Source organism: Vanessa cardui, chromosome 6, assembly GCF_905220365.1.
Source record: "Vanessa cardui chromosome 6, ilVanCard2.1, whole genome shotgun sequence".
NCBI classification, from domain to species: domain Eukaryota; kingdom Metazoa; phylum Arthropoda; class Insecta; order Lepidoptera; family Nymphalidae; genus Vanessa; species Vanessa cardui.
Window position 1 is genome coordinate 3,146,976 of NC_061128.1, and position 25,425 is coordinate 3,172,400.

The 25,425-nt window shown below is 34.9% G+C and overlaps 1 protein-coding gene across 1 annotated transcript; it reads right to left on the reverse strand.

Annotated features, from left to right (window-relative positions):
* Positions 1-44: 44 nt before the first annotated feature.
* Positions 45-25,254, reverse strand: LOC124530428 (5'-3' exoribonuclease 1). Its single transcript, XM_047104595.1, has 32 exons — positions 24,954-25,254; positions 24,517-24,743; positions 24,022-24,074; positions 23,772-23,932; positions 23,149-23,313; positions 22,610-22,892; positions 22,379-22,539; positions 22,117-22,221; positions 21,399-21,453; positions 21,233-21,314; positions 20,688-20,880; positions 20,166-20,339; positions 19,485-19,596; positions 18,999-19,177; positions 18,282-18,451; positions 17,336-17,482; positions 16,938-17,005; positions 16,102-16,316; positions 15,305-15,434; positions 13,977-14,104; positions 13,072-13,253; positions 11,940-12,138; positions 11,002-11,267; positions 10,232-10,369; positions 9,110-9,191; positions 8,286-8,369; positions 7,304-7,377; positions 5,392-5,473; positions 4,363-4,461; positions 3,448-3,569; positions 701-917; positions 45-128 (listed from the first exon to the last, which is right to left on the reverse strand). Exons 1-32 carry the CDS (start codon positions 25,026-25,028, stop codon positions 45-47), a joined length of 4,512 nt encoding a protein of 1,503 aa, XP_046960551.1. The 5' UTR covers positions 25,029-25,254.
* Positions 25,255-25,425: the final 171 nt, after the last annotated feature.

Sequence of the window (25,425 nt, forward strand, 5' to 3'; positions counted from 1 at the left end):
ATATTTTATTTAAAACATTAAAAACAACGAACAGGATTTATTTCTTAGTCCATCTGGAAGGGAAGGTTCGCTGCTATTCTCGGTTTCTTCTTCCTTTGAGGTCTCGTTGTGGTCTGTTGCTGCGGAACCTTAGAAAACGATACAAAAATATTTTTAACTTGCCATTGAAATGATTTTAAATAATTAGAAAGTGATATTGACATTGTAATGAAAAAATAAACATAATTCAGTGCTCTTTTCAGAAAGCGATCACCAGCCTTTTATCCGACACGTCGCAAGACACTGAAAAGGGCCTTATCTTTCTTTTGGTTTTCTGCTTCAAACCGAAGCATAAAAATTCATATACAGGGTTATTGGTAACTCGACTATTACTATTTGCAATAATTTTAACCACGGATACGGAACGGATGGATATACGTTGAGTTACCAATAACCCTGTATAGTAACATGCCAATTGAAGTAAAAATAAAAATAAACAAACATTCATCACATTCCTTGCAAGTAGCAAGTAACTCGGCTAGATTGTGCTGTATGTAATTTAAAAAAAATATTTTAGAAATTATTATGGATTAAAAACGCAGGCACACAGCGGTTTGTTCTCACGACAGAAAAACTGTGAACGCTGTAAGATATTCTGTAGTATATGTAGTATCAACATTGCATCTAGGCGAGGCCTGGGCGGGTCGCTAGTATATTATACTAAAATTGCTAAATCGTTAACATCGGAATCTATGCTGTGGGGCTCGTATAGAGATGTCCCCCCCGAATGTCCGTGTAGAGTAATGTGTCCGTGTAGTGTAATGTGTCCGTGTAGTGTAGTGTGCGGGGCACTCACGAGCGGCGCGGGCGGCGGCGCGGGCGCGCGTACGGGCGGCGCGCGGGGCGCGGGGCGCGCGGCGGGGTCGGCGCGCCGGGACCTGCAGCGCGAACAGTGCTCATTGTCAAACATATTACACTAATGTTTTTTTTTTTATTATTTAAAATACAACATCCACAGGCTCGCAGATGCCCGTGCCTTTTTTTACATTTTATATTCAATTACATTTTGGCGTTTTATATTTATACTAAACATCAGCAGATCTTCGCTGGAAATCATTTTTGTCGTCTTCTTGGGAGACGTGGCCCACACTGATTTTTTTTTTGTTTATTATTAAATAATATATACTAATGTATAATAAATAATATATAAACTATAATAAATAGTATATAAATAATATATATAGCGGTATATGTGTTCGAATTACTACAATCCAGCGGGTCCTGGTCCGCGTTTGATCAGAGAGAGCACGGCCTCGGCGACTCTGATGTCGCGTTTATGTATAGATGTCTTGAGGCTGTGCTAATGTTAAGGAGCATTATCAGACTAGTGTGGCCGACGAGTCTCCGTCCCGACGACCACAGGAATAATACGAATAGGGTACTTTCGGTGGTGAAATATATATTATGATAGTTGATAAAACTTAAAGATTATATAAAGAAATATACTTAAAAATTCTGATTTTGAGTCGTAAGAGCACATTATTACTTTATTATACTAAATTAAAAAGTCGTAATTTTTAATCTACATGTCATGTGACCTAAAACACGAACCGCCATGTTGTGACGTAAGTGCGGCAAATACGGTCAGTTTAGTGTTAAGTTATTAACGGCTAAACTGTATCTATCAACTTTAACTTCAAGCATTTAACATTAAATAAAAAAAAATCAAAGTAAATTTTATTTGTTCGTGTTTATTTATTAAAATGCAAACCGGATTTGTAAAAGCAGAATGCCGGTCGTATTTATGAATACGGACTGTTATTTATGGTGTGACGTCACCAAAATGACTGACAGCGTTTTTTGCGGGGAATAAAAAGTTTTAAATTTTAATATCATTTTCGGGCAAGAAAAGTTGTTTATTTTGCCAAAATATATTTTTGGTGACTTTTTATGAGCACATACAACATTTTGAAGTACTATTTTAAACACCGTAGAATACCCCTATTGGCAGAATGTTGAAATGTCAAACCCTATAAGGCTATGCCCTCTGGTTTAGTTATGTTTGCGATATGAGATAACGTACATATACATATATAAGGACTATAAACACCTCGTGACTCGTTATACGTTTTAAACTAAAATTTACATTCAAAATAACGACTATGGTTTCGTTTAGGTATTCGATAGTATAATTAAGAATAACCTAACCTAACAAGATAAGTTACATACCTAACAAGATAGATACAACTATATATTTCGACGTTTTTGATCATTGATATGATAAAATGAAAAGATAATAGTTTTCTTCAAATTCTTAGCCACGCTTACGTCAGGATAATTATTGAGTACAACTAAAATCTTTAAACAACACTTTCAAGTGTAAACACTTGTTTTCACTGTTCAAAGTATTTAATCACTTGTTATTAAGTATCTCTAGCTAATAAGGGTATGTATATTAGAAGAATATTTACTAAAACATTTTTTTTATGAAAATAAAGAGAAATATTGGAGTATAAAAATTAATAGAAGGCACACCACTTCTTAAACCGTCAATACTCGAAACATGGGGTCTAAGATATAATGTCCTCGTCGGAAATGTATGAAATCGGACAGAATTAATTGGATTATTTCTTGATACGATATTGGAATTGTATACAATTTTTAGGTATTAAATGGTTTTTGGAATAATATTTTATATACTTCATATTAAATAGCCTCGAAATTGTATACAATTCCTAGATGTGATACATTTCCGGTAATATATATAGTACGACACAACTTAGATGTCGCGTCGGCAAAATTCGTAAAACCGATCACATCCGAATTGAGTACGCGATCCCAAATTATCAATATTTATTTCTCACGCGAATATGATCTTTGCACAAACGTAATAACTTGTAATATCATATGACCTATTATATTTGACAATTTGACGCTTCGATTTACATGCACTTGCTTTCTCTGACGCGTGAATATTAATAGTATGGTAATAATCATGGAATATTTTACAAAGAAGTCCTATGATAATGACATTTTAAATTTGAAAACAGTAGCGATTAAATGCCAGAATATAGTCCGTGTATTTTCTATAGTCTTAAATAAAGAGGAGAATAAAAGCAAAATGAAGAACCACTCTAAACATTTTATTCGTTCAAACAAAGCAAATATACCGTAGAACCTCTTTATAGGTACTTTCACAGAGTAATAAATAAGTCGCGTCGCTTTCTCTGCTGTTAATAAAAAACGTCATCGCTCGCTGCATACTTTAGAGACATCCGAAGTTAATAGCGTCGAATGGCGCGATAGGGAGCTATTTCTATTGGTTGTGTAAATCGACAGTAATCGGTTTTATATTCATTCCATTGCATTTTCCGATGCTACATCTAGTCTGTGTCGTACTATACATTGGTTCACTTTCACTTCAAATAGGAAGAGAAACAAAGCAGCATTAAGTAAGTAACACCTTACCGTTGGCACGTCTGCACTTGCAGCGGGACGAAGGGGTTGCTCAGTTTATCCGCACTGCTCGTACTCTGAGGAACGGCCGTATTGACTATCGGTTGACTCGGAAGCGGGATCGTTTTTATATCCTGTTGATTATAATTACAAAGTAATAATTTGTACTTTACTTGTTGTTTGTAATATTTAGTGACTGTATAAACCCTGGAATTTTTGCAATTATATTATTCGCGTAATATAATTCGAACTCCCAAAGTCCATACCAAAAATATGTAGGACCTGTAAGACAATACTGATTGCAGGGATTTTTTATTTATTTTGTTTACTCTATGACAAACTAAATAGTAAGGAAAATAATGTTAAAAAGGCGATGATAATATCGTATTTGTCGGAGACGGTCATGAATTCCTTAGCGTAACGAAGCGCGGCACGAATCCCGCGAGGCGGCAGCACTATCGTTACGTCACGACGCGGCTAACTTCGTGCTACGACGGAGCCCACCCGGTGGAGGCGCTCAGAGACGACTCACGATTCCGCTCTCGTGAAGACCAGTACCTCCATCCTAGGAACTGTCATTCGCTTCGTTGCCAAGTGTGATACAGTGTTTTACTGAATTAGTGTATTAAGTACTTTAAACGTAGAATAAACGTGTTCCTGTATTCGCGGTTTCCTCTTTGCTCGATCACCCTAGTAATACGCCCCTATGATGCCTGACAATCGTACTGATGTCGCTGTCGATCCGACATATTTATAAATGTCGTGTAAGTTTTGTAACAAAACATGTTCAGTTTGAATTTTTTCGCATCCAATCTAGCCCCTAGACGGACTGTGCATAATTCATGATATTGGGATATTATCAATTGTTTATGTAAAATTGTAACTATCTTAAAAACAAATTCAAATATCAGTTCGCATATGCGATACCTGCGGCGGCGGCTGCGTCCAGGCGGGCGGCGGCAGGTGCGCGGGGAACACGCACTCCGACGGCACGAAGCTCGGGAACGGCGGCGGCGCGCCCGCACCCTGCGCGCACGACACTCATTACACCACATTGGACACACACACACACACAAACACACACACACACACAAACACACACACACACACACAGACACAGACACAGGCACACAGACACAGAGACACAGACACACACACACACACACACAGACACAGACACACACAGACACACAGACACACAGACACACGCACGCACGCACGCACGCACGCACACACACACACACACACACACACACACACACACACACACACACACACTAAGACATTGGGTCTAAAGTCAAAGCCACAGTAGCTACGAGCAGCCGTTGAGGACATGCCAGGGCAAGTAGTACGACACAACTTAGATGTCGCATCGGCAAAATTCGTAAAACCGATCACATCCGAATTAAGTACGCTATCCCAAATTATCAATATTTATTTCTCATGCGAATATGATCTTTGCACAAACGTAATAACTTGTAATATCATATGACCTAATATGTTCGTCAATTTGACGCGTCGATTTACATGCACTTGCTTTCTCTGACGCGAGAATCTATAGCGACGAATAGTGTCGAACAGCGCGACAGTGAGCTATTTCTTATTGATTGTGTAAATCGGCAGTAATCGGTTTTATTTTCATTCCATTGTATTTTCCGATGCTACATCTAATTTGTGTCGTACTATACGCCTCGAGGCCCTCTCTCATACGAACAGGGGACGTCAGTCTTGCCATATCACAAAAAAAATATAAATAAAAAAAAACTGACATTCCTGCCTAAGGAATAAAATTATTGAGATTACAAATTGTAAGACAAACTTTTATTTAATCTGCCAAAATTTAGTTAAATAGTAGCTTGTAATATGAGTTTGAAGTTATTAACTCCGAGTATTCCGTTGTAGCTGAAAAAAAATTAAAATGAAGCAATTTTATTTTAAACTACTCTTCAAGCTTACCTTGTACGCAGAGTTTGTCCACTCCTGATACGGCTGAGGTCGATTGTACGAGTTATCCTTACGCCAGTTCTTTTGTTGAGGTCTGTACAAGAAAAATATGCATTGTTATTGTTTGTGTTGTGAGGATTGGTCTTATGGGAATTGAACAGAAAACGTGTGACGTCAAACGATACCTTTAAGTAGCATTAAGCATTACAAAGCTATCGATGCAACATTTTCATTGTATTACATTGTGCTACATTTTGATCGTAATGAGAGGTAAAGATATGTACTAAGGTGAGGACTTAGGTAAGCTGGTGCAACGATTGAAAATAACAAGTTGTAATGTCGCTTTTGGTTTAAAGTAAAATAACTAGATGATTAGCTTCATTTTATTGATTCTGGTCTGGTGTATTAGCTTTGAAAACGTTAAAGCATACCTATACCACTAAGAATATTTAGTTTTAATAGTAACAACTAACAAAACTCGAGACTCGAGTAGTAACAAAAATACAATAGGAGGATAAATTTTAAAAAATCGGTAAAATGGCGGCAAATGGACTTAAAGAGTGGCCAGTTTTGTTTTAAAGCTAGATGTATTGTAACTTCTTACATTAAAAAAAGTATGTATATATTTTAGCTTTAAATAAATATTTATGCGTTGTGGTACATTTCTTACTTTCTATAACATTAACAAAAAGGAGACGAGCTACCGAGGCGGGTTTTTATAGTCTTAGCAAAAAATAAATTGCTAATTTGCTGATATACTACCAACTTAAAAATATTAAGGTTTAATACTATATACAAACTTATATTTGGGACAAACGTGTTTCCAAATTTAAATTGGAAATTGACATTCCATAGGGACACAAAATTATTAAAAAAAAATATATATTTCCGTAGGCATTGGTTTCATTTTGTAGTTCATATAAAAATACCTAATAGAAATAAAAACTTCTAAATAAAAAGCGGGAATATTCAATCAAACTACGCTTTCATTACTTCTTACCCAGAAAACAAGTTCCAGAACAGATGATTAACGCTGCATGAAACATTACTACTTTTTTATTATTAAAACTAATATCTATATATTATTTTATGAGTCTCTCATCTTATGTCCTCGTTGTGTGCAAGATAAATCATTGTACACAGTTCTTAATAGTATATACAGTGAAACTTGGTTAAGTGGGACCTGGATAACTGAAATACCTCCATAACTGGAACTCATGCTGCGGTCCCATCACTTTGGCATTGAATTACCTCTGTTAGTGGGACGAAGCAAACCTCTATAACTGGGTTTTGTTATTTTGTTTTATCATTACAATAACCTCTACAAATGAGACAGCAAGTGATGTTTTTATGCCTAAACTTCTGTAACTGAGATAACATTGTTTTGTATTTTTACTAACTTATTCTTTTTCTACCCGCAAATTCCGCACTTAACTATATTTTAGTTTTGCTTTACTACCATAAAGGTGTTTATTTGCAAAATGTCAAAGCGCACCTTTATATCTGAGACAGATATTTATTTATACCTGTGTAGCTGAGACACTGGGTTCGTGGAATACCTCTATAAGTGAAACAACATTGCAGGTCCCTTGAAGTTTAACTTAACTAGGTTTCACTGTATATTTAATGCATACTTTTAAACATCAGTGCTTGTTTCAAAAATGTAAGTTATTACATATTGGCCTAATACAGTTATAAAAGATAGATATATAGATAATAAGAAAGATAATAAAAAAGATAGGTTTTAAATTGTTTTCCTTATATCAGACTCATCATTAATATTACATGATACTATAATAAATATCCAATAAAAATACAGCCCACTTGGTAAAATACGTTTCAATAACAAACTTCTGTCGAAATATACTTTTTAAAAAGTTATAGTTTATAGCCATCTCATATGTATGAATAATATATAACTTACTTGTTCGGCGAGGAGGTGGCCGGGTAGTCGTTTTTAATGCGCCAACTCGAGTTTGGTTCTTGATGATTTTGTATCTACACATTGAGACGATTATTATAATAGGCTATTTGACAATACAATAACAAACAACAATAACAGCCTGTAAATTCCTACTTCTGGGCTAAAGGCCTCCTCCCCTGTTGGTGGAATACACATGTGGCAGAATTTCTATGGAATTTGTCACATGCATGTTTCCTCACGATGTTTTCCTTCACCGCTGAGCACGAGATGAATTATAAAGACAAATTAAGCACATGAATCAGCGGTGATTGCCTGGGTTTGTACCCGCAATCATCGGTTAAGATGCGCGCATTCTTACCACTGGGCCATCTCGACTCAACTGAGCCATCTCGAATTATTTGACAATGCGAAAAATAAATTGTGAATTATTGTAATCAGTATATATTATGAGTTTAAAAATGGTTATTTACTAACGAAATTCGAAAATAATAATTCATTCAAAACATCATAAATAAAAATGCATTTTTTCAAACGTTTGTCACGTGACACAAAACGCTCCTGATTGGCCGGGCTTATGATGAAGTCACTTTCTTGTAAATCTTGCTTTTCTACTATATGTACACAGATTAAAATACAGCAAAGTGACGTCACCGACCCCATTGCAGCGCCATATTGTCCATGTAGCATTTTTGCGCGCTATTTAAATATCGAATTTTTAATATGATATTTTTCGGCAAATATGTACTAGAAATAAAAAAACAACTTTTACTGGGTTCCTTAACTTCTACTAAATAATATAAAACGGATTTTAAAAACCAATCAAATATCCTATTATTTAACAAGCTAATATTCTAACATATATTATCTAGACACGCGGAAGCGGGTCAACTAAGTTCAGGTAACAGAACTGGCGAACATATATGTAACGCTTTCGCATTTTAAATTCTAGCATTTTTATTGTTTGTATAGTTGAAATATGTACCTTATTGTTCTTTTTACTATTTTCAGTTTCACTTTCGCTTATCTTCAGCAAGCTTCTAAGGAGATTTGTGGCGTTGTCCTGCGGCTAAAATATTTAACAATATGCAATATAATATTATTACTAAATTAATAGTTTCATTATAAAAGTTAAGAACTATATTGAGTTTCGCCGATGTATCAAGATATCATGATGAATTGAATACTACTCAAAATTACCCCTTATATTGATTTTCAATGGAACAATTGTTTACAAGTATTCAATATATTATCATGCATCTGAAGTCCTGGCTTCACCAGAGAAGGAAGGTCTGTATAAAACATATGTCATAATATTCTTCACATTGGTTGGCATGTTTTCGAACTGACCTTTAGATTGACATCAATAAGTGCTTTTAAATAAAACTAGTTATAACGGATTTTATTGATTATTTTGGACATCCCGACGTTTCGAGCACTTTACAGCGTTCGTGGTCACGGGTAGACCCGTTATTTATCGGCGATTAAAATCCGTTATAACTAGTTTTATTTAAATGTGTAATAATGGCGAAAATTTATGACAACATCAATAAGTGCTTCTATACTGAAAGAAGACTCTAGATTCGTTGGGAATAAGAATTATGTAAGGAATGATTTTCACTTATAATAGTCTCATTGTCTATGGATTAAGTTAAAGGTAAATATTTCATTTCATAGCAGTTGGCACACATTTTATATTATAATAATAATGTTGTCGTATTGTAATTACTTTTTGATTACCTCGAGAAGTTTATTTCTTAAAGAATTCAAAGACTACTACTAAAGATATTATTGAAATATTAAACGTACCTGCGGTGGTCCATTAGAGATATTGTTGTTCGTTGCATTAGTCCGCGTTTCTGCGACAGGGGTCTTTAGTTCTCTCGGGGGACTGTAACACAAGGAATTAACATCAGATTTAATTTGATCTTTAATTCAATCGCAACAGAACAATATACTAAAGGTATTTAAATACTTTAAATATTTACTTGATGGTAGGGCTTTGTGCAAACCCGTCTGGGTAGGTACCACCCACTCATCAGTTATTCTACCGCCAAATAACAGTACTCAGTATTGTTGTGTTCCGGTCTGAAGGGTGAGTTTAACTACAGGCACAAAGGACATGACATCTTAGTTCCCAAGGTTGGTAGCACATTGACAATGTAAGGAATAGTTAATATTTCTTACAGCGTCATTGTCTATGAGCGATGGTAACCACTTACCATCAGGTGGACCATATGCTCGTCCGCCAACCTATACCATAAAAAAAAAATAAAAAAATGATTAAAGGTTTTAATAGAACGCAATTTCAAATGCAGTATTTAATTTAATATAATTTCGTTTAATACATGTACAACAACAACAACAACAACAGCCTGTAAATTCCCACTGCTGGGCTAAAGGCCTCCTCTCCCTTTGAGGAGAAGGTTTTGGAACATATACCACCACGCTGTTCCAATGCGGGTTGGTGGAATACACATGTGGCAGAACTTCTATGAAATTTGTCACATGCAGGTTTCCTCACGATGTTTTCCTTCACCGCCGAGCACGAAATGAATTATAAAGACAAATTAAGCACATGAAACAGCGGTGCCTGCCTGGGTTTTAACCCGCAGTCATCGGTTAAGATGCTCGCGTTCTAACCACTGGGCCATCTCGACTCTTAACTAAACTAAAATTCGTCTTCAAAATAGTCAGGAAGCCATTTTTAAAAATTCAAGTAATTAAACCATCATAGTAATTTTTATTCCTGTTAAATTTTGCGTATATGTTCTACTTCCGCGATGGTCCAGTAGCTAGTACATGAATCAGCGGTGCTTGCCTGGGTTTGAACCCGCAGTCATCGGTTAAGATGCCATCTCGACTCGGTCGGTTAATACATGTATCCGATCGAAACGTAATAGGGTGGTCAGTAGGGTGGTCAGTAGAGACCTGTAGCTTGCAAAGGCAGAATTCCGTCCGTCGCGGCGCAGAAGCGTGGGCGCGCCGTAGTTGAACGGCTCCACCTCGCTCATCTCCTCGCGCAGCTTCCGACCGCACGAGATATTCAGCAGGTTGTGAGGCTGCATTCTGATTGTAAAGACACGCTCAACTTAAAGCTGCATTGTTATATTGTGTAGAATTGCGAATAGGCTATTTGACTGATTTTTAAAATCCATTTTATATTATTTAGTAGAGGTAACCCAGTAAAAGTTATTTCTAGTACATATTTGCCGAAAAATATCATATTAAAAATTCTATATTTAAATAACGCGCGAAAACGCTATTTGGACAATATGGTGCTGCAATGGGGTCGGTGACGTCACTTTGTTGTATAATAATCTGTGGTGCATATAGTAGAAAAGCAAGGTTTACAAGAAAGTGACTTAATTATAAGCCCGGCCAATCAAGAGCGTTTTGTGTCACGTGACAAACGTTTGAAAAAATGCATTTTTATTTATTGATTTTTGAATAAATTAAGTATTATTTTCAAGTTTCGTTAGTAAATAACCATTTTTAAACTCATAATATACACTGATTACATTAATTCACAATTTATTTTTCGCATTGTCAAATAGCCTATTCGCGATATTTTTAAACTTTATTTTAATTTTCATAATTGGTTAATTTTAGATAAAGTTAGCAGTTTTTTAGAGACCCGGTGATCATCAATTTATCGAAATACGTTTTTATCAGTCAAATAGAAGATAAATAGTCCGCACCTGTAGAAGCGCGGCTCCGGGAAGAGGTCCTCGGTGTGCGCGGCGGCGCAGGGCTCGTCCAGCATGACCTGGTAGGCGGGTTGCGCGTTGAGCCGGTCCGCCAGGCGCACGGTGTTGTGCGCGGCGGCGCGCAGCACGGCCGTCAGCGTGCCGCGCGCGCCCGCCGCCGCGCCCGCGCCGCCCACGCACACCACGCGGTCGTACAGCCGCCACGCGCCCGCCTCCGCGCCCGCGCCCGCGCCCGCCCCGCCCAGCTGCAGCTCCGGCTGCCAACACACGCTGTCATACTCACGTGGCACGGTACTCGGGATATAAGACACTTTATCGCTTTATCGCTTCGCTTATTCGCTTTGATCGCTTTAAAAGAATCTACCTACACTTGACCGATTGTGTTTCGGCCGTCTGACGAGACGGCCGATCCGCCGGATGGGAGAACCGCACGAGCCATTGCGAATAAAATTGACTGCATTGGCTTAGTTAATTTCGTTAATCAAACGTTACCATTACGATAATACCATAAAATTCCACAGACATTTTTAACTTTGCCGTCTCGTTTATAAAAAATACATTGGTAAAAAAGGCGTATTATTCGATACAAGATTTTGTAGATGATAAAAAGGCGTGGAATTAATACCTGTTGACTTCCAGGCAGGATATATTAATTTAAATAATTGTATTAACATGATGTTATATGTATGTTATATGTATGTATGTTTTTAAATGTTGAAAAAGAATAACTACTAAGTTCCATGCCGGTTCATCTCGGTAGAATCTACTTTCCGAACCGGTGGTAGCTTCACTTAATTGTTAAATGACGATTCAAAAGTGCTTATTACAAGCACTTGAATAAAGTTTATTTTGATTTTGGATTTCGATTCGATTGAACTGATTACGTTTTGCTAATTCAAAGTGAGTATGCACGTATATGTGAGTTGCACCTTGTAGAGCAGGTTCCACTTGACGTGCAGGGTGACGTTCTTCTCCTGCCCCTGGAACAGCTGCAGCTGGCGCTGCAGGTCGTCGCACAGGGCGCGCATCTCCTCGGGCTCCAGCGCGTCGGAGCCGCACTCGCGCCGCGCAGCCGCGCCGTGAGGCTGGCTCTTCAACCACTGGACCACTTCTTGCGGCTTATCCTTCCTGTTCACACATATCATTCACATATCATACCTATACCTAATATATCATTACACGACACCCCCGACCGAGACTAAATCTTCAATAGGCTGTTTGACAAGTAAAGTAACAGCCTGTAAATTTCCCACTGCTGGGTTAAGGCCTCCTCTTCCATTAAGGAGAGGGTTTGGAACATATTCCACCACGCTGTTCTAATGCGGGTTGGTGGAATGCACATGTGGCAGAATTTCTATGAAATTTGTCACATGCAGGTTTCCTCACGATGTTTTCCTTCACCGCAGAGTACGAGATGAATTATAAAGACAAATTAAGCACATGAAACAGAGGTGCTTGCCTGGGTTTGAACCCGCAATCATCGGTTAAGATTAAGACGGCACGCGTTCTAACCACTGGGCCATCTCGACTCTGACAAGACGAAAAATAAATTGTGAATTATTGTAATAAGTGTATATTATTTATTTATTTATTTATTTATTTATTTATTTATTTATATATTATGAGTTTACAAATGGTTATTTACTGACGAAACTTGAAAATAATACTTAATCTATTGAAAAATCCATAAATAAAAATGCATTTTTTCAAACGTTTGTCACGTGACACAAAACGCTCCTGATTGGCCGGGCTTATGATGGAGTCACTTTCTTGTAAACCTTGCTTTTCTACTACATGTACCACAGATTAAAATACAGCAGAGTGACGTCACCGACCCCATTGCAGCGCCATATTGTCCAAGTAGCGTTTTCGCGCGCTATTTAAATATGGATTTTTAATATGATAATTTTCGGCAAATATATACTAGAAATAAAAAAAAATCAACTTTTACAAGGTTCATTAACCTCTACTAAATAATATAAAATGGATTTTAAAAACCAGTCAAATAGCCTATTGAAACATGCAAATATAGCATCCAAAAATAGACCATGGAGGTCTCACCCGACATCCTGGGGCCAGAGATCGCTCTCGAAGTACACGTCGCAGCTGGGCGAGTAGGCGAGCTTGTCGAATAGGTCGGGGAACTGTTGCGCGTAGCTCTTGACGAGGTTCACGCAGCGCTCCGAGTACAGCCACGAGTTGCTCAGCTTGCAGCGACGCGTGTATCCCGATACTTCCTGGTTCTGTGGGTTATATTTTCAACCGACTTCAAAAAGGAGGAGGTTATCAATTCGTCTGTATTTTTTTTTTTTTTTTTATGTTTGTTACCTCATAACTTTTTTAGTATTAGTATTCTCGTATTGTTTTGTTGATAGGTATAGTATAGGGTATAACTACGTTATATAATCGTAAATCGACTTTTAAGTAGTCTAATATTTTTCATTTCATTTTACCTAGGAGGACTCTCAAAAATATGTTAAATATGCAATTATTTTTATTACTTTTTAGCGCATTTTAATTTGTTTTAAAATACTGTTTTGTTTGAAGTCGGTTTTTCTTTTTGTTAAAATTTTATTTATCCATTATAATAAACTTTCTCATATTTTATTAATACTATTATTTTTATTGTGATTAATCTGCATGTAATTAAAAACTATTTTTATTTTTCCACTGAAGTAGACGCATGAGATGAATAAAAATTGGTACGTATATAAATATACGCACTATCTTTTTATAAGAGCAGTAGAGTAGTAACAGCCTGTAAATTACCCACTGTTGGGCTAAGACCTCCTCTTCCATTAAGGAGAGAGTTTGGAACATTTTCCACCACGCTGTTCCAATGCGGGTTGGTGGAATAATAAGAGCAGCAAAATATTTTAATTAATTAACATAGTCGATATATGTATTTATGACAAGCATCACAAAATCAATAAACATATCTCTTGTATTGCTTTATATATACGCACCTTTTTATTAAACTTGAGGTTTAATCCCACGTTGACCTTGCTTTGACCCTCAGTGGGCAAATCGTTTCGTTCGCCCAGAACAACCAGTACCGTCCCCGTTATACGAGACAACATCTGAGTCGATATACCTAAAATATATAATATTAGCGTCACACATTTTACTTTCTTTAAGTTACTGTGTTGTCGAGTCGGTTAATTTTTTTATTATGTTTAAGTATCGTTACTATGAATAAGCTATAGTATAGTCGCTCAATAGTAAAACTTGTAGTAACGATGTCCGCCATTCTCAAAGATAATAAGTAGTTATTAACTTTTTTTTTTGGTATAGGTTGACCGACGAGCATATGGGCCACCTGATGGTAAGTGGACACCATCACCCATAGACAATGATGTTGTAAGAAATATTAACTATTCCTTACATCTTCAATGTGCCACCAACTTTGGGAACTAAGATGTCATGTCCCTTGTGCCTATAGTTACACTGGCTCACACACCCTTCAAACCGGAACACAACAATAATGAGTACTCTTATTTGGCGGTAGAATAACTGGTGAGTGGGTGGTACCTACCCAGACGGGTTTACACAAAGCCCTACCACCAAGTAATCTTGAATCTACGATTCAAGATTCAATGGGTTATGGTATGAAATAATTCAGGTGCGATTTTAACAGCTCCTAATTCTATTTCAATTACAGATGTAAAGACAAACTTTTGCATTGAATAAAACATTAAGAAAGCGTCCGACTACGTTATTAATTATAGTCTGTTCGCGTTAAGAATGCAGTGAGTTGTCATTGTTTACCGGCACTTTTGACCAATCAAATCTTTTCAAATTACAAAGTCAAGTTCACATTGAACGTAAGTTCGAACGTGATGGTTGTGGATTTAATTAATTATTAACTGATATTTTTATAATTTAAATTATTTTTTTATTATTATTAACTGATATTAAAAAAAAAGTGAATACCACACCACTTTGTAAAAATAAAAGTGCGAGAAATGCTGCCATGCTACAAGAAGAAATTGCCGTGTGGGATTTAGATAATTTTATGGAACTCGCTGCAGAAAATTATTTTATAGTAAACACTAACGACGACAGTAATAGTGTAAGTAATAGTGATTAAAATATTAAATTCTTTTTAAATTCATTACACTTAGTCTTTAAAACAAATATAATTTGTTGGAATTTTAACACAAATATACATACAACTTTACCATTCTTTTAAAAAGGTTTGATTGGTCAAACAATGACAACTCACTGCATTCTTAACGCGAACAGACTATAGTCGTGATCGGATTCGTAACAAAGTTTCAGTGGCTCGACATACCGCATGCGGCGGCGGCGTGGTGCGCGGCGCGGTAGGCGCAGGCGGCGGGCTGCGCGCGCGGGCGCGGCTCGGGCCGCTCGCGCACGCACACCTTGATGCGCCCGCTGCGCTGCGTGTCCGCGCTCACCACCTGCGCATGCGCACTCGCACTCACTCTCACTCTCACTCTCACTCGCTCTCACCTCTGCCTCCATCGACAGAAGCGACAGTTTAAACTACCGTGTCCCGTTAGTGGTAGTATCTTAGTATTTAATTTAATGTACGTTGACTACTAGTGGGTTTGTTTGTTTTATAATAAAGAGACACATATAGTACGACACAACTTAGATGTCGCATCGGCAAAATTCGTAAAACCGATCGCATCCGAATTAAGTACGCTATCCCAAATTATCATATTATTTATTTCTCACGCGAATATGATCTTTGCACAAACGTAATAACTTGTAATATCATATGACCTAATATATTCGTCAATTTGACGCGTCGATTTACATGCACTTGCTTTCTCTGACGCGTGAATCTATATCGACGAATAGCGTCGAATGGCGCGATAGGGAGCTATTTCTATTGGTTGTGTAAATCGGCAGTAATCGGTTTTATTTTCATTCCATTGCATTTTCCGATGTTACATTTAATTTGTGTCTTACTATACATCAAGGTATTTTTTTCTGAATTAAAGTTATACTAGATATTGAAGTAAAAAAATAATCTATACTATAATAGAACTTTCAATGTCATATAAGCCAATTTTTTGCATAAAATAATAATCCGGTTAAAATGTAAACAGTATCACTCACGGTAGCCATGCAGCCGTAGTACTGTCCCTGCGTGAGCAGGAACACCTGGTCGCCGGGCGGGTAGGCCTGCTGCGGCGTGAGGTAGCGCGCGGGCGGGCGCTGCTGGGCGCCCGGTAGCGTGGCCAGCGTGGCCTGCAACGCGTAACCACAGCTCACGCTGCACCACTGCTCCTCCAACGCCATGCTCACGTTGTCCTCTACCACATACTTGTAGCCTGTAACGAACGTTATTATTAATAAAACTTTTTTTTTTTTTTATGGTATAGGTTGACGGACGAGCATATGGGCCACCTGATGGTAAGTGGTCACCATCGCCCATAGACATTGACGCTGTAAGAAATATTAAGTATTCCTTAAATCGTCAATGCGCCACCAACCTTGGAAACTAAGATGTTATGTCCCTTGTGCCTATAGTTACACTGGCTAACTCACCCTTCAGACCGGAACACAACAATACCGAGTATTGTTATTTGGCGGTAGAATAACTGATGAGTGGGTGGTACCTACCCAGACGGGCTTGCACAAAGCCCTACCACCAAGTAAAGTCGAGTATGATTCGTAACGGACTGACTCTTTATTTGAATTCAGGTGGCACTGGTTGTACATAGACAATATTTTGGTACCATAGATAAAATATACAATATTTTTTACAATTATGACTGTAGATATTGGTCATGGAACCAGAGTAGGACAGATATGATGAGACAGAGATAAGAAAACTGGACGCTTTTTTAATATTCCTGCAAGTATTCCTCTTCTTGATACACTTACAATGTATCAAGGCCAAAATTTTTATTTAAAAAAAATCAACATTTGTATGACACTTTGTTTCTTACCTTTCAAATTTAGGGCATGGACTATAACTTTGACTTCTCCTAGTTCTATTCCAAGACGATTCATGTTGCTGTAAGAGAGAAGACAATAAGTGTTATTCTAAGAAATAAATACAAGAAACTGTTAAATAATTTCATTTCATTTCAGTTATCTTTTGTCAGTAGAAGAAAAGTGATGACAAAGTATCTGTATAAGAATTATCAAAATGTTACATCAATCCATTGGAGTTAAAACTTTGTGATTGAAAAGTAAGCCTTAATAAATAAAATCTTTAAGATATTTTATAAAATAATCATTATGTATTTTTATAAAGTAAAAATCTGAATATAAATCATAGTATTCTACATATTACAGTAGTGAATTCAATCGATACAATATATTAACGCAACAAAATACATACTGTTCAATAATGGTGGACCTCTCAGATATCCACTGCTTGTGCAAGTTGCCTACATTGGGCTCCGTGGAGAAACTGACACCGTCCAAGTTGTTGTTCTGCTTGTCGATGTGATGAAGACGCAACTTCTCATTCGATACTGATATCACTCTGAAAATTAATATAAATATCATATATTACATATACGACGTATTCTTGGCAATAAACGAATTATTGTGTCCAGATATTTGACTGCAATCCCATGGTATCACTGAACCATTCCTTAGAAACCACTAAGACCATAGTGGAGAGTCCAAGCTTGGACTCATACACAGTAAGATATTTTGTGCAATTGGCTACTCCTTGAGATTGATGCCAGGGGTAATTCGGTTAGAAGAACATCATTTTCTAACTGGTATTATGACAAAAATGTTATACGGTTTTCGTTGTAAACAGCATGTAAAAAAATGTATATGAATTTAATGGAAAATTATATTTGAAAAATTAGTAAAGTTGCACAATGGTCATGAATCAGCTAGAACTTCTATGCACAGTCTTTATTATATTTTTTTTAATTTTTGGCTTATTTTCAACCTAGAGTCGAGATGTCCCAGTGGTAAGAACGCGCGCATCTTAACCGATGATTGCGGGTTCAAACGAAGGCAAGCACCACTGATTAATGTGCTTAATTTGTCTTTATAATTCATCTCGTGCTCAGCGGTGAAGGAAAACATCGTGAGGAAACATGCATGTGACAAAATTCACAGAAATTCTACCACATTTGTATTCCACCAACCCGCATTGGAACAGCGTGGTGGAATGTGTTCTAAACCTCCTCAAAGGGAGAGGAGGCCTTTAGCCCAGCAGTAAGAATTTACAGGCTGTTGTTGTTTCAACCTATGTAATATGTGGTGGACAATAAACAATTGGACTGGAAACAACAGTTTTGACTATTCAGAGGTTGACTTACTTGGCCTGTGTCAAATGCGGCCAGCCGACCCATATGATCTTGCCCAGGAGCTTCCGAGCGGCATCTTCTAGAAGCGGGTCGGTGGTTTCGGTTGGAATTATTTCCACTATCATGCTCTCGTTACGAGATGGTTGGTCGAAAACTTTCACCTTGCATTTCTTCAGACTCGTCTGGAATACAAAAATTAAATATGTTAAATTTTTATGATAAATGACATGTTGAGACTATATGAAAAAAAAGGAATCAAAATTCGTCAAGGCTATCCTATACGATGATGACAAAATCATTAGTACATTTTTTGACCATTATTTCAGAGATAATATCTATTTAAAAGCGAATTCAATTTTTAATCTGTCCTCACATACATATTTATTTATTTAGTGTACAGGAAACAAACAGTGAAATAATTACAATAAAATAAAAAATATAAAACAATTCTTAAACCAAAACAGTTTCCATTTATAAATTAATCATAAGTAAATACAAAACAAGACATTTTTAATATTTAATAGGTGCATGAAATTATATAATTCATTTATATAATTTAATTTAATATAAATATAATTTTAAATCAAGAAAACATAATTTAATAATAAATAATCAATAGTAGTACTTTCATACAAAATAGCTTATATTCAATAAAACTCAAACAACTAAAAATGTATTGCTATCAACTAACTTTATGTACTAACTTATTAAATATATTCAAGTATATACCTTGTATTTCAAATGCCTCATGGTGGGGAAGCCAGGGTACAACAACTCTCTGTCCACATTGGGCAACATTCCTCTCTTAAGCTCGCTAGCAGGAACATCGAGCTCATTTCGCCAAACTGCAATTTCTTTGGCGTGATTCTCAGCTATGGTTGAGAAATAATCTGGAGCAACTATTGGACCTGCAATGAAATATAACTTTAAAAAAACATTTTTCTTTACAATATTCCATTATATTTAGCAAAAGTATAGATTATTCAATAAACTTTGTGAAGGGTAGATATGAAAGGACAATGAAGGCTTTGTCAATGACTATTTCCATACAGAAATTCATACCAATAAAATACCATTAATTTTCTTGGAATTAACAGTCAATGGAGCAGATTTTAAATGTATTATGCCGTAACTAAAATATGGCTTTTTAAAGTTTTGCCACTATAAGAAAGAATAACTAAGTAACAATGAGTGTTTCCTTTAATTTCAACCTACCTAAATTTTCTGTTGTCCTGGTATACACAAGCATAGGCCCGTGTGTGTTGCGTTTCAGTTCCTCTTCTGTTAATCTCTGGTAGCAAGGAGCCATTGCTGATAGAAGATTTGTCTAAAAATACAAATTATTATTTAATAAATAATATGACTTGTTTATTTATATTCAATATTGTGATACGGCTATTTACGAATTGTGATATCAACTTAATGGCCCCGTCGGTTTAGTTACTAACATATGAGACTTAAAACCGAGGTCCTGGGTTCAAACCCTCTGACAATAAAATGTTATTGGGTTATTAAATTCTCAGTAGTTCCTAGCTCGATATTTGGAAGTTGGTTGTAAACTCCCTCTGTCCAATGGATTTGAGAGAAAGAGGGAATAAAACACTGCTGGGTTTGCATACACATTTGGGCACTGTAACATATCATTAGCATAACAAATCAGACACTTGTGTTAGACAAATCAAAAATATCCAGAGAAATAGCAGAAGCATAAATCATCTATCAACTAAGATTGTTAACATCTAAGATGTTTAAGACTAAGACTTTAAGACCAGGCAGATATCTTGTATTTACACTGGCTTATTCTATCAAACTGTGATACAGTACTAAGTATTGCGTCTTTCGGGTAGATTAATTGGAAGGTTGCTTAGTTTATTACGAACTCAAATCAGTACTTGCCTCATCAATAAATGGTATGAGAACCACAGCTTCCCAGCTGTTTTTCTTGCCATTGAGATCGGTTTCGAAAAGGACGGGGTAGTAGTGGACAATAGGAGAATCTTCATCTGTCATCAGATCATGGAATGGAGATGGAAGTAAATGTTTGCTTGCAGCTGGCAACACCGCTAACAGCTACAATGAGTAGAATATTATTCATCTTTATTTTTAAAATAAAACATTTGGTTTTGAAAACAGAACTAGTATAGAAATTGTTTAATTAAAAAGTAATTCACTTTTAATATATTTTTTTATTTTTATGTGGGAAAATGTAATGTAATAACTAATAATGTAAGACTGATTTTTCTTTGTTTTTGATTTAATAAAATAAAACATGAATTTATTTGTCTATTTATAAGAGCTGTTTCTCCAAGACTGACCCTAGATCTGATCCCAATCACTGAGGTAATATACAGAACAAGTTACTTTTTTATCTATATTTAGTATAAGTGTATGATATAGATATAAAATTGTGTTTATTACTTGTTCAAAAGGCTTGAAAGGTTCACCAAGCTCGAATTCTATCTTAAGATCCTTAAATCCTTTTATATCTGAAATATATGGAGCATAATGGTGTGGATAGTACCAACACCACGACGGACAACCCTTGTAGTAATAGAAGAGATTCCATTGTATTGCTCTTACATAGCCCTCTGCTTGATCTGCTAAAACTTCGCTAAAAAGCAAAAATAATATAATTATTAATAATAATCTATACTCTATAACCATAAGAGAAAAGCTGAATAAATAACATATGATAGGAGATTGACTCAATATCATAGGTCGAGAGCTTGATTAATCTATGATATTGACTGACTATACAGGGTTATTGGTAACTCGACGTATATCCGTCTCGCATTTTTAAATTTGGACCGATAATTATTATTTAAATATTGACAAATATCCAGTGTTTAATCGTTTTTATAAAACAAAAGAAAAAAAAACAGATTTTAATTGAAACTTTTTTTTAAATACATTTTTGAAGTTGCATTTTTGACAAATTTTTCATCATGGTCATTTGTACTTACTCTGTTACTTTAGAATAGTCCAATTTATTCATATAATAATCCTTCTTGTGTAATATAAACTCCATTTCGATATTTGCTTCCTCTATAAAATTGAAAACAAATATCCATTAATGTTTACACAGATGTATAAATCAATATATATAGGCTATGTTTAGCATTTATTTACCATCACTTGTCTCTTCGTAGTCAGAGTCCAGATTTCCATCTATGTCATCCATGAGCTATTATCGAAGAGAAAGAAAAACATTACTTAAAATAATACAAAGCATAGTATATTAGTAAAAGATTGTCTGTTCCATATGATGGAAAGACAATTTTTATGGTACTGAGTATTAGTCTTAATTCATTTTATGAGCTGTTATTTGTTTATAAATATGTATGTTTGAGGAGCTTTTTTTATAGATTTTATGAATGTAATTAATAGATATTGTAGTATGAGGTTGAAGAGGTATTTTTGTGTATTTTCTGACTTTTGTTTTTCTTCAATGTAAAGTAATAAATTCCCACTTCGTATGTCTGTCATCATCTTCACCTATATAATATCATAAAATTCTATGCTATGACAGATCCTAGTGCTCATAATGTAAAAATTTATGCATAATTTTGATTATGTTTACCTTTCTTAATAATTTCGAAAAGTGCTTTATCTAAGTTTGTTTTAGTAATTAATTACTACCATGATTTGCGATGAAGTGTGTACACTGCGTGGTAGAATATTTGTCCATGATATGGGAGATGGGCTGAATGAATATGAATCTTCTTAGACAGCAAGCTACTTTATCTTTACTTCTTAAGTTATCATTAATTATTACAATTATGAAATGAAATTTGTGAGAAAGTTTAAATTATTTTGAGATACACAATAATGATAAAATATCACTTACCATATCCTGTGTAGCATTTATTAGTGCTTGCAATTCGTCATCAGGCTTGTTAGCCTTTATGTCTTCTACATTTACATTAAATGTTTCATCATTGTTTGGTTTATACTGTGGAAATGAATTTCAAAAAATAAGTATATTTACATAGTAGCTAGTCAAAACATTACTAATCATTGCAAAATAATGCAATATTATTTGGTCATTAAAATTTGTTTAATGGCCAGAATAATTAAAAGCTATTTCACATAAAACTTTTTCTACAAACCTCCTTTCTCTCCATAGCATTCGGTCTTCTGCCAGTCTTCGCTTCAAAATATTTGAGATCTGCATATGTATCTTGAAACTTCTCCTTGTCTATCTTTGCCAATTCCTGCATGAATATCTCAAATCTCTCTAAATTAAGATCTCCCGCCTCATTTATATATCCTTAAAATATATAAAACATAAGTATTGTAACACAAGTTTTAAAGACACAATAATAGAATTTCTAACATACCATCCAAAGTAGGGAGGACAGTCATATATGTACTATATAAAAGAGGTAGTGCGTCATTGCTGATATGCATATTTGGCAAATGGGGTATAAAATCATTGCCAACTAGAAAGCCCATCAGCACCCAATCATCAACAATTTTTTCTATATCATATTCAAAAGGTAACTTGTCCTTAATAGATATAAATTCCTGCTCTAGGTATTCTCTCAATAAAGACAAATGGAGAAGATAGAAGTTTGTATCTTCAGGACTTGTTGAGCGTTGTGTTGTTCTTCCGAATTTTACCTGTAAATATTATTACCTTAGTTTATGTGTGTATATTAAAGGTTTTTTTAACAGACAATAAGAATGATATTCAATGTATGAAATCTCATAAAGCATACCATTCCATGGATGGGAAATTAAAATCTGAAGAATATGACATTTGTTATAATTTTTTTTAAGATTATGAAAGTTTTTACTAATTCACATATACATATTACAATTAGTACTTAACATATGTACGACTAGTATAATTTATGATGACTCTATGTCAACTCACTTCCTCTCTCAATAATGCAAAGTGTGGTTCATGTGTGCACATCCCCAACATAATAAGATCTGCATCTAAGCCGTAGAGGCAATGACGTGTGTTTGGATTATAATCGGGCTGGGAACGAGACCAACGAATGTAATCCATTATCTTATGTTCTCCTTCACCAGGGGTCTGTTAAACAAAATAAAAGTTAAATTAAAAAACTATATATCAAAACATAATGTAATAATATGCTTTCAAAAAGGCTGCGGATTGCCTTAAATTTATAAACATAACAAAAAGTTACTTAAAATTTGAAAGCAGATGTTTAGAACATACCTGATCATTGTAGCTTTTTTCAATATAATATATGGCCAAGTACAAGCACAAGATCAGTAAATACAAATTAATGACTTTGATATTCAATTTAAAGTTGTTGTAACTAGTTTTGTGCAAAAGTTTTTTTTTAAATATATCAATCAAGAACAGTTTGTAGAAGATAATATAGCAGAGCCATTGACAAATGGCATAGAATGTGAAAATATAGGCTTTATTTAAATTTACTCCATTTTTATAGAATTAGTAAAAGTCAACAGCACATTCATAGTTCTTTAAAAAATAACTATTTCTATTCACTACATTAGACTTACCTCATGACCAGATAATATAACTTTGACATCTGACCACAATGGATCCGTTGATATTTTATCCTTGATAAAATACTTAAGCTGTTCATGTAAACGAGCCATAAATACTGTTCCTGGTGTGATACAGTTACTATCAAATCTCTTTTCGGTAGGTAACACCTCACCTGGAAAAATAATTTAATTCCTTGTAGCTACACTTTCATATCTGTAAGTTCACATTCAAATTTATGAAACTTTAAAAAGATTCTAATACCTTTTGCTTTTGCACTTTCTTCTAAGCTTTCAGCTTCCCTTGCTGATCTAAATCTATAAAATAAAAGACAAAACTATAAAAAAAAACTTTTAATATTATATATATATATATATATATATATATATATATATATATATATATATATATATATATATATATATATATATATATATATATATATATATATATATATATATTTAATTTATAATCCTAATCCTATTAACAATTATAATAATTGAACAATAAATAATTTTAAAAAAATGTGTGCGTATTATATTATGACATATATGCAAATCAAAAAAATTAAGAATAAAAATGCAACAACTAGTAAAATTGCTTCTTTTAAGAATGAAAGATTCAAAACAGATTAATCGAGCAATTCTCTCACATCTAGCAACGAAAACTTCCCTGACCAGCACTATATAAAAACCTACAGCTTCGGTACTAATCTCACTTAGAGTACCTATACAGAAAAACAAAGTAAAATAATTTTACCTTCTCCCTCTCTGTTGATTCATTTTTGCTCTTGGAGCTACACCATCAATTGCCATAAAGAATAATTTCTTAGGCCGAATTATTTGGAATAGAATACTAATATAATGGAAGATATCTTTGAATATCTTTTCTTCAGTGATACGAAAATGAGGGTTAGAGTCATCTGGATGGGAGCAGTTGTGTATGATTCCATTCATATCCAAATACATGTTGTCAAAATCCGGTATCTGAAAAAAATATTATGAAACAATGTAAAAATTCAAGATTGGTAAGGTATTTTAATAAAAGTATAGACAAATTATTAAACAATTTGATCTAAGTACAATAATTAGCCTTTTTCCATTCAACTAAACCGTGTTGACTTACAATAATAAAGATTCACTTCAATTATAAAAACTACACACTATAAAAATATTGAAATTATGGAATCAACTTACCTGATATTGTTTAACCAACTCATTAAGGCACGGATACCTTTCACTGGTGTATCGAAAGAATTTTGGTACTCCCATTTTTTTAAAAAATCAGCAAAAATCTGAAATTATTACGAATCTTAAACTGTTAACAGAGTAACCTAGTTCTAATATTAAGTTATCGATCATTCAGTTTAAAACCGTCTTTGATGGTAACAAAATTATTTTTATTTGTTTATTTTTAACATGAAGAAAATAATCTTATCGAAGATAGCAACGTATATTCATTATTCAGGCATAATAAATTTATTAAAAATTAAAAATGATTTACTTCAACAGTAGAAAATTGGTTATTTGTCACAGATAAGAAATAGAATAGTGACAGACTGGCATTATCAGCAAGCTTTGAATAGATTGATTTTAAGTTCTTCCTTTATTAAAATTATGTTATTAAATATATGATGGCTTTTTTACCTAATATGAGTATCATACCTAC

What these genes read in the sequence shown, in the direction of transcription:
- LOC124530428 (XM_047104595.1), bottom strand. Translation starts at nt 25,028, where the DNA reads ATGGGAGTACCAAAATTCTTTCGATACACCAGTGAAAGGTATCCGTGC. An exon ending in TGAGGCATTTGAAATACAAG is followed by an intron (nt 18,452 to 18,998) that starts GTATATACTTGA and finishes TTTGTATTCCAG; the next exon opens with ACGAGTCTGAAGAAATGCAA. An exon ending in TTAACGATTTAGCAATTTTA is followed by an intron (nt 129 to 700) that starts GTATAATATACT and finishes TCGTTTTCTAAG; the next exon opens with GTTCCGCAGCAACAGACCAC.